The sequence below is a fragment of the Capra hircus genome, chromosome 4 (assembly GCF_001704415.2).
Source record: "Capra hircus breed San Clemente chromosome 4, ASM170441v1, whole genome shotgun sequence".
Lineage (NCBI taxonomy): Eukaryota > Metazoa > Chordata > Mammalia > Artiodactyla > Bovidae > Capra > Capra hircus.
The window spans coordinates 13,845,138-13,855,073 of NC_030811.1; the positions used below are offsets into that span (position 1 = coordinate 13,845,138).

Consider the following 9,936-nt stretch of genomic DNA (forward strand, 5'->3'; position numbering starts at 1 on the left):
CCCAGGCGGGCATCCTCCGGGTTTCCATCAGCCTTCCCCCACCCCCGCCCGCCTCTACCCCGCCCCGAGCCCAGCGGGGACCGGGCGAGCAGTCCCCCGCGCGGGGCTGGAGAAGGGCAAGGGAGGGAAGCGGCGGCGAGGCTCCCCCCAGGGAGCGCGGCGGGGAGTGCAGCGGCGGGGTCGGGGGAAGGGCCGGGAGGCGCCGGCGCAGCCAATCCCCGGGCCGCCCCCTCCCCGCCGCCGCGAGCCGAGCCGGGGCGGGGGAGCCAGGCGGCGGCGGCGGCGGCGGCGGCGACGGAGGCTGCCGCGGGGAGGGATGGAGAGGGGAGGGGGGAGCGGAGCCGAGCGGAGACGGCCGCGGCGCTGCAGAGCGGCTGGGGCGGCGGCGCGGCTCCCGGTGCTCCCCCCGGCGCCCGCCCCGCGTCGGTGAGGGCCCGGCCTGGAGGCCCGGAGCCATGGGCTGCATCGGCTCCCGGACCGTGGGTGGGTACCGCGGCGGCGCGGGCGCTGGCGGAGGCAGGGCTCGGCCCGGCCCGGTCCTCCAGCCCCCTCCCCCACCGCGCCCCGCGCCCCTCCCCGGGATCCCTCTCTCCGCACCCGCCCGGTCCGGCCTCGCTTCCTCACTTTCCCTCCGAGCCCTCGCGGTCCCTGCCTTCATCTCTCCCCGCTCTCCTCGCGCGCCTCCTGGGCTTGCATCCCTCCGGGCTCTTTGCATCCGTCTCCCTCTAGCTTCCTTCCGTCGCCCTCCCCCAGGCGCGGTTCCTCTCCATCATACCCCACCGGCATCCTCTCCGTGGCTCTCCTCTACTCTCCCGTCCTGCACCCTCCACCTCCAGGCCCTGCCTTCCCCAGCGCCTTCTCGCCCCACTCCGTGTCCGGAGCAGCGCCCCCTTCGAAGGACCCCCCAGCCTCAGTCTCAGCCCCGAGTCTCCTTCGCACGCGCCCCCCCACCCATCCACCCACCGCACCCCGCCTCCATCCGGCTTGGATGTTTTGCCCCCATCTCTTTCCTTCTCCGTTGCCTTTTTCTGTCGTCCCTGCCTCCCCCGATTTGCTTTGTTCACGTGCATTTTCCCTCCGGGGCGGGGGCGGGATGAGCCTGGTGCCTCCGGGAGGGCAACGGGTTCCACGCCCGGAGGGAATGGGGCCGCGCTGGGCTGGGGTAGAGGGGACGAGCCGGGGATATCGGAGGAGGCGGGGGGCGGTTAGAGGGCCGGAGAGGGGTCCGGAGCCGGCTCCCCGGAGGGTGGGGCCGACGGCGGAGGGAACCGGGGACCCGACTGCACCTGTCGGCGGGGCTGGCGGGGCGGGGCCGGCTCTTTATTTACCTTTGGCTTGAGGAAGGAAGCGAGGCGCCTCCTAAGACTTCTCCCCTCTGCCTTGCTACCACCCCTTCTCCCCTACCCAGTGCACCCACTCCGCTCTCACAGCTCAACAGATTGATCCAACCCTCTCCCCAACCCCCCAATTTTTCCAACTCCCAATTTCTCCCGCCTGCATGCCCCAGTGACCTCAGGCTGAGAGAACAATTTGTATTATTATTGCAAACGAACTCACTCTCCAAAAGCCTGATTTCTCTGAGACGGATGTATTCCCATGGATTACCACCCCCACCCCCTGCCCCACTCTGCTTTCACCTCTGTTCGGGGTTCTTTCCCTCCCCCTCCCTGCCCCCCGCGACTCTGACTCAGCTCTCCCTCTCTTGCAAAGGCCACCTCCCCCCACCCTTCTCTCCCACTCTGCCCTCCCCATCTCCCTTCCCCTCAGAGGTGGTTCCCTGCCTGCCCCATTCCCGCTCTGTTCGCCCAGATGTCCATCTTTCCTGTTCCCTCCCAGACACCTCCTCTGCTCTGACCCATGGCACCATTCGCCTGTAGCCCCAGGGAGAAAGTGCCCGCTTTGTAGGGTCCTTCCTCTCTCAGACCTGTCAACCACAGTCCTTAGGCTTGCAGCATCCATGTCATCCTTACACACCCAGTACCTCCTGCTGCCACCCAAGATCACAGTCAATTCCCCCCTTCTCAAGAGTGGACCCCTAATCCTAAACTCTGAATCAAAAAACTTTATGCTTGAATGCCCAGCATCTACCACCCAAGTGATTCTTCCCCAAGCCTTCCAGGAGGCACACCCTGCCCTCACACCAGCAGTCTCCATGTACGAGGAGCTCTGGCCTGAGCTGAACAATGACCGTCCTCCTAGGCCCTCCAGTTTCCCCATCAGCCCTCAAACTCCGTCCACTCCCTCCCATTGTCTTTTGTCTTCTCTCTGACTTGAATTCCTCTTCCCTTAGTTTCTGTTTTTCAAAGCCCCCTGCTCTCCTTCCTCTGGCTCCCTTCTCTCTTTCATTTAGCCTGCGTCTCCCACAGTCAGGTAGAATGATCCCATCTCTTTGCTCCTCTGCTCTCATTGATTCTAGGTGAACACACCCAGCTCTCACCTCTATCCCCACCAAATCTCCTTACTCTCATACAAATCCACCCGCTCCCATGGAGGGCCAACCAGGGAAGATGCAATCCTTCCACCTCACATGTAATAAAGCCAACAAGGAGGGAGGCTTGGCTCCGGAAAAGTTCTGCCCTTGTTTGTAGAGACCTAATAGAGGAAAAGTACAGAACCCAGGCACTCCCATAAAGGAACCCTCAGAGATCCCTTGAGACAGAATGGAGAACTGTTTTCCTGCTAAAACCCAGCCACTGGCCCTTCCATTTAAACAAGAGCAACAAATAAGCTCATGGGACCCTTTTCCTAAGTGTGCTGTTCTTGACTGAGCTCAGCGTGCCAAAAACTGGGGGTGAGTGGAGATGTAGAGGGGAATAGGCAATTGGTAGAGAAAGTGTCTGAGGGAGGGGAGGGGGGCTGGCCCCCAACTTGTGGCATCAGAATTCTGGAGGAAGAGAATAATGAGGGGCCATCGGGGTGGTCAGGGGGGCGGGGGGTAGGGGATGTGAAAGGGCCGCAACTCACCATCTGGCCACCGCAGGAAATGAGGTGATCGCCGTGGACTGGAAGGGCCTGAAGGATGTGGACCAAATCAACATGGACAGCACCAGCTCGCTGCACGGGAGCAGCCTTCATCGGCCATCCACCGAGGTGAGCACCCCCCCACCAACTCCCCTGCTCAGCTGCCCTCCTGAAAGAGCTCAAAAAGACCCCCGAACCCAGTCCTTCAGCCATCTCCCTGAATTCCAGGATAACATCCCAGACCCACTCCCAGACTGACTCTTTCACTGAATGTTCCTCCTCTGTTCCTCAAATACAAGCCCAGTGCTCCATACCGAGACCCCAAGTTCCTGATGTGACTCTCAGAAAAGCCCTCCCTACTTCACACACTTTTGGAAGGCCCTCTGAGGAAGTGTCCCGGGTACCCACCCCCTCTCCTCTTCTCCTTGCAGCAAACCCGGACAGACTTCTCCTGGGATGGCATCAATGTGAGTGCAGTCCCCCCACCCCCGACCTCCCCCCTAACTCCTCTCCGGTAGGCCTGCTATAGATCACAGAGGTCCCTGGTTCCAGTGGGCCCTGGAAGCTCTCACGTTCTTTACATACCCCCAAACTTCCAAGAGCGGTTGGGAGGTGGGCCTCCTGGGTATCAGGGTTTCCTATCACCCGTCCTAGTTCAGATCCTTCCTCTGAACATACAAGCATCCCATACTCTCTTATCCCTCTGCCCCATCTCCCATGTCCCCCTCCCAGCTCTCCATGGAGGACACCACTTCCATCCTTCCGAAGCTTAAGCGAAACTCGAACGCCTATGGCATTGGGGCCCTGGCCAAGTCATCGTTCTCAGGTGAGACTCCCCGCCTGAGGATGCTTTCAGACAGGACACTACCTGTGGGCTTCTGGCCTCAGGCTCCCTGGGGTTCAGGCCTGGAAAACACACCCTCATCCCCATACTCCAGGCCTGTTTGCCGTTTCTGTCAAGCCCCTCCAACCCTCCAGACCACCCCTCATATACGGTGTCTCAGGGCATAACCTGCCCTTTTCATGAGACAGCATCCCATGGGGCTAGGGTGGGGATAACGGGGTTTTGAGGGAATCTGGTACAGCTGTTGTGTGATGTTCTGGAGGACGTGGGGAATGTCTGGCCCCTCAGGGATTTCGAGAAGCATGAAGGACCACGTGACAAAGCCCACAGCCATGGGACAGGGCCGAGTGGCCCACATGATTGAGTGGCAGGGCTGGGGGAAGACACCAGCCATTCAGCCGCAACACAGCCACGAGGCCGTCCGCAGGGACACAGATGCCTACTCCGACCTCAGCGACGGCGAGAAGGAGGCCCGCTTCCTCGCAGGTACTTATTCCCCAGCCCCTCGAAAGACACATTTTCAGGATGGCCAAGACCCACTCTTCAACCTGGTCCCCTGTGGTAGGACTGACTCTGTCCATATGATGACCATCAGACTTCATTTCCCATCTAGCTTGAATTTCAAGGACTCTGACTTGTTCATTCTGATAAATGCTCTCAAACTTTTTCTTTAATATTTGTTTTTATTTGGCTGCACTGGGTGTTAGGTTGTGGCATGTGGGATTTTAGTTCCCGGGGATCGAACCCTGGACCCTCGCATTGGGAGTCCGGAGTCTTAGCCACTGGGCTACCAGGGAAGTCCCTCAAACTTATTTTTTATCATCATCTCAGAAGTTGAGGGAAATTAACATGAGATTGTGGGTCCACCTGATGTCTTCTCTCCCACATTAGGACTGTCCAATCTCTGGATTCCCTCTAACAGGGGAAAAAAAAGCAGGGGCCTTAGACTTCAATAGTCTCTCTCTACTTATGTTTTATGATGAAAAAGAAAGAAAAGCCTTGGGGTTCACTTCTAGCCTTTGCGCATCAGCACTTTGCTGTCATGGATTCACTTACAGACAACTTACTTGTACAACTACCAGAAGATCAAGGGACCTGGGTGAGGAGAGGGTATGTACAGAAGAGGTTTTATTCAGTAGAGGCAGGAGGCAGGCATATGATGTACTTACAACACTAACCAGGGGCGTCCCTGGTAGCTCAGAGGTAAAGAATCTGCCTGCCAATGCAGGAGACATGGGTTCAATCGCTAGATGGGGAAGACCCCCCCCCAGAGGAGGACATGGCAATCCACTCCAGTGTTTTTACCTGGGAAATCCCATGGACAGAGAAGCGTGGTGGGCTACAGTCCATGGGATCGAAAAAGAGTTGGACACAACTTAGCAACTAAATAACAGCAATATTGGCCAAGCCTTGGTGGCAGATCTCAACAAGATACTTCAGAAAAAGCTCCGGTGGTGTGCATGGCAGAAGAAATACCAGTGGGGTGGGGAGATGAACAGGTAGGGGGTAATGCAGGGCAGCTAGCAAAGTAGGCTTCAACTTACTCATGGCTTTGACTAGCATGGGAACCCCAAGTCTATGCACCTACATTACTCTATCCCCACTCCCTTGCCATCCCAGACCTTAAACTTTCAGCCTGATACCACTGTAGACCTACAATCCCTCCCATTTAGATTCCTCTGGCCTTGACTACCTAGCACTAGCTACCATTCCTAAAAAAAATAAACTTCCGGAAATCCTCAATTTTAATCCCTTATGATATCTCACCAGAAGATCCCCCCCCCCAACTCTTTCCCCTAGGAATTCTAAGTCTGACCTGGGAAGTCACCCATGATTTTGCCTTGTTTTAGGGCATATACAAAAACTGTCCTGTCCGATACAGTAGCCGCTGGCCATATGTGGCTGAGAATTTGAAATGTGGCTAGTCCAACGGACCCGTGCCATAAGTGCAAAATATCAACTGGATTTCAAAGACTTTGTGTGAATAAGAGAACGTAAAATATCTCAATAATTTGTATATGGATTATACATTGAAATGACAGTTTTATATAGATTAAAGATGTATTATTAAAATTCATTTTACCTGTTTCTTTTTCATTTTAATATGACTACTAGGCAGTTTTAAGGGAGAAGGCAATGGCACCCCACTCCAGTACTCTTGCCTGGAAAATCCCATGAACAGAGGAGCTTGGTAGGCTGCGGTCCATGGGGTTGCTAAGAGTTGGACACGACTGAGCGACTTCACTTTCATGCATTGGAGAAGGAAATGGCAACCCACTCCAGTGTTCTTGCCTGGAGAATCCCAGGGACGGGGGAGCCTGGTGGGCTGCCGTCTATGGGGTCGCACAGAGTCGGACACGACTGAAGCGAGTTAGCAGCAGCAGCAGACAATTTTAAACTGCACAAATGACTCGTGTTATATTCCTATTGACAGCACCACACTGATGCTCCTTCCCCAGGCCTGTGTCTAAGGCTTCCTGGAGGCATCTTATGCTAACTACCTTTCTTCTCCCAGGCGTCATGGAACAGTTTGCCATCTCTGAGGCCACACTCATGGCCTGGTCTTCCATGGATGGTGAGGACATGAGTGTCAACTCCACCCAGGAAACCCTGGGCTGCAACTACAGTGACAACTACCAGGAGCTGATGGAGAGTCAGGGTGAGGCTACCTCCATTCATCTCTACGACTCTGTGCCCACAGCAGCTTTCCTATTGCCTGCCACGTCCCACCCCCATCTCACCCCCAATTCTCTGTGCTCCTGTCACTGCCTTTGATGATGTCCTGGGCCCCCACCAACCTTCCTTTCCCCCACCATCTCTTTCCAGATGCCCTCGCTCAAGCCCCGATGGATGGCTGGCCTCATTCCTATGTGTCCCAGGGCATGTACTGTCTGGGGTCATCGGATGCCTGGGAAGCGAGCGACCAGTCCCTCATTGCCTCTCCGGCCACAGGATCCTATCTCGGGCCTGCATTTGATGACTCACAGCCTAGCCTGCATGAAATGGGACCTTCCCAACCTGCTTCTGGATACTCTGCTCAGGAGCCATCGTCTTTGCTGGGAGGAGACACTGACTGGGCTCCAGGGGTGGGCGGGGTGGACCTGGCAAGGGGCCCCGCGGAGGAGGAGAAGAGGCCGCTGGCCCCTGAGGAGGAAGAGGATGCGGGATGCCGGGACCTGGAGTCCCTCTCCCCACGCGAGGACCCCGAGCTGTCCACCGCTCTCAGCCGGAAGGTGTCTGACGTCACATCCTCAGGCGTGCAGTCCTTTGATGAGGAGGAAGGCGAGGCCAACAACTAGCTTCCTCCCACTCCTCGCCCAGCCGTCCACTCCCGCCTGAGGGCCCTGGCTGCAACCACACCCTCCTCCTTCCCCCAGCAGTGCGCGTGAAACCTGGACAAGACGACCCTGATGAGTCCAGGCGTCCTCGCCAGCCAAACGGAGGGGCGGGGTGGAATTTTATCCCGGCTTATGCTGTAGAGACGACAGGTCCAGGAATTGAGGCCCGGGCAACCAAGATGGCCCGGAACTTCGCTTGCCTGCAGGCTTCTGGGTCTGCGGCAGCGGAGCCCCTGTGTGCATCGCGAGCACAGGAGCGCCGTGCCCTGGATCGCTGTTCTTTGCTCCCTGATCTCGTCTTCCAGAAGCCTCCACTGTGGCTGTCTGAAGGCCTCCTTTCTCCACGTCACTCTTGCTCTTCCCAACTCTTTTCTCTGGCTGTGGCCCAGGCTCAGCCCTCCTATGAGGCACGGACCTGCGGGGCTGTTTGATGTGATTAGATGGACCCGGGGCTGGGGGAAGCAACGTACAGACCACATCCCCTGGGAGGGTGGAGTCTCTACCCTCAGAGGTAACTTGGCTTCTGAGATGAGGGGTCGTGGAGGAGGTGGACATGGCAGCTGGGACGCACAGGGGCCCGGTGGTCACTGGTGAGACCAGGGACAAACACAGGCCACGTGCTTTGAGATCTTGAGTATATCCAGTGGATGAACAGAGGACCCCACCGGCCTGGGAAAGGACCCCCACCAGGGCTGGCTGCTCCAGCTCCTCTTCCCTTTTTCTGCCTTCTAACATCCCCTGCTCTGGGAGCCCCAGCCCACCCCTCCAAGGGGAGACTCGGAATGCTGGAGTCCCGGCCAGACAGGAAGCATGAAGCTGCCTCCCTCCATCCAGCCCTAATTCTCTGGAGCTGTTTACACTTTTCTCTTTGCCTTTTCTACATTTTTATAACTTCTTGGGGACTCAGGGTTGAGTGGGGGTGGAGGGAGGGGTCTGGTGCTGTCAGGCACCCCCCGGATTGGGGCAGGGGAGGGGGTTGGTGTTGGTTGAGGAGCAGCAAGGGTGCTTGGCCCCCTTTGCCCCTCCTCACCTCCTCCCGGGACTCCTGGGAGGACCTCACAGGTGTCCCCCCTCCCGCCCCAGACCTGAAGAGGAAGAGAGGAGGACGAGGTATTCTTCCTTCCAGGATGGTTTACAACGAGGCATAAGCCCCTGAAACTGCTTGCTCTCCCACACGGACTCACCATTCTGGGGTGGAGGGTGGGGTGGGGGGGAACCTCTGGGCAACCGGTGAAGCCCCAGGACTTCTGTCACAGAGCCTGATGGCAGGGGGCTGGGTTGAAGGGTAGAGTGGAGAGCCACCCCGGCCCCGGCTGCAGAATGAGGAGGCTGAGCGCTGGGGTGGCTCCGTCCATGTACGACCCTGCCCCCCATCAAGCCCCCAGTGTCATACACACGTGCCTCTGAAATGTAACCGAGGCCACGTCCCACGTCTTCTGGGGGAGAGGAGGATGGCCACCCTCTGGGGTCGTGGTTCTGGGAGGAAACGGGTGGGCAGGGTGAGCCCAGATAGGTGAGCTCACCTCATCCAAAGCGGGTTACGGGTTGTGTGTGATCATGTGACCGGACATTGCTGGCCCCACCCTGCCCCTACTGCTGCAGGTCCTTGGGGTTTTGAGGGTCACGGTCTCCTCTCAAGGGGTCCCTGTTTCCTCACCTTGTGCACCCTGCCCTCTCTCTAAGGCATCATCCTTTTCTCCTTACTCTCACCCGCTTCGTGCCCCATCTTCCACCCCCAGACCGCAGGGGACATCCAGTCCAGGGAGCGGATTCATTCATCAACACTTCCTTTTCCGCTCAGGGCCCTGTGGAGTCAGGAAAGGTCATCTAAAGCAGCGTTCTCGCCTTCCTCCTTCCCTGAGGAAGCCCAGCGGTCCCTGCCAGTCCTGCCAAAAGATGGCTAAAACTCTGAAGGACTCTAGCAGAGTTCAGATGTGAGCATGAGCAGGGGCTCAGCCTCTGCGGGGCGTTGGCAACGCTGCAGACCAGAGGTCAGGTGGGGAGGGGTCTGCACTTTGCAAGCAGCTCCCCTCCGGTCTGAAGAGGCAGAAGACCCGAGGAGCTGGCCTGGGACCCTCTTAAGACTCTTCCAAGGGAGGGACTGCCTCTCTGGTGCTGGAGGCTAGGATGCATGGGGTTTGCTTTGTAGCCTATTTTAGGGGGAGGGGAGGGGCATGTGCCGGAAGAGGCTGCTGGGGGTGGGGGAGGGTTGCTTTTTCTTTGGGGTTAAAGGCTGTGCAGCACGTTTTAGGACAGCCCCCAGAACGGGGCTGTTTTTATATCATTGTGAATGAAACTGCTCTTGCTAAATTATTTTCTTCTGGTGGGGGGGGGTGCACTTTCATTTTCAATTCACTTTATTTAAGGAAAATCGCAATCTTCCATTCCTCCCCTCCCCCCATCGCCCCCCACCCCCCACACACCTTCCTCTTAAGGAGGGAATCTTGGTGAATGAGTTATTACCTCTCCTCACGCCCGACCTGTACATCCCATACTCCGTCTTCCAGGTCTGGGAAATATCCATTTTTATGGCCAGTCTTAGCATGTTTTCTTAATGTGACATTTCCACCCCAGGCCCAAGAGAGATTCTATGACATATATTACAGAGAGAATTATATATAAATATATATATAAATACTATAGATTATATACACAGGAGCAGGGGCTCCAGGGCCCACTGCGAGGCCCCCTCCCCAGGCTGCAGCCTCTCTCTCTTGGCCCTGGGGAGGCGGAAGGGGTGTACTGTTGGAGACGGTTCCAGGCTGTGTTCAATGGCACTAAACACTGGTGGCA

General features: G+C 57.4%; 1 protein-coding gene across 1 annotated transcript; it reads left to right on the top strand.

Annotated features, from left to right (window-relative positions):
• On the top strand, positions 319-9,936 carry FAM131B (family with sequence similarity 131 member B). The gene is made up of 7 exons (XM_018046842.1): positions 319-483; positions 2,981-3,090; positions 3,393-3,428; positions 3,694-3,787; positions 4,094-4,291; positions 6,321-6,464; positions 6,632-9,936. The coding sequence occupies exons 1-7, from the start codon at positions 456-458 to the stop codon at positions 7,102-7,104; spliced, it is 1,083 nt and encodes a 360-aa protein (XP_017902331.1). The 5' UTR covers positions 319-455; the 3' UTR covers positions 7,105-9,936.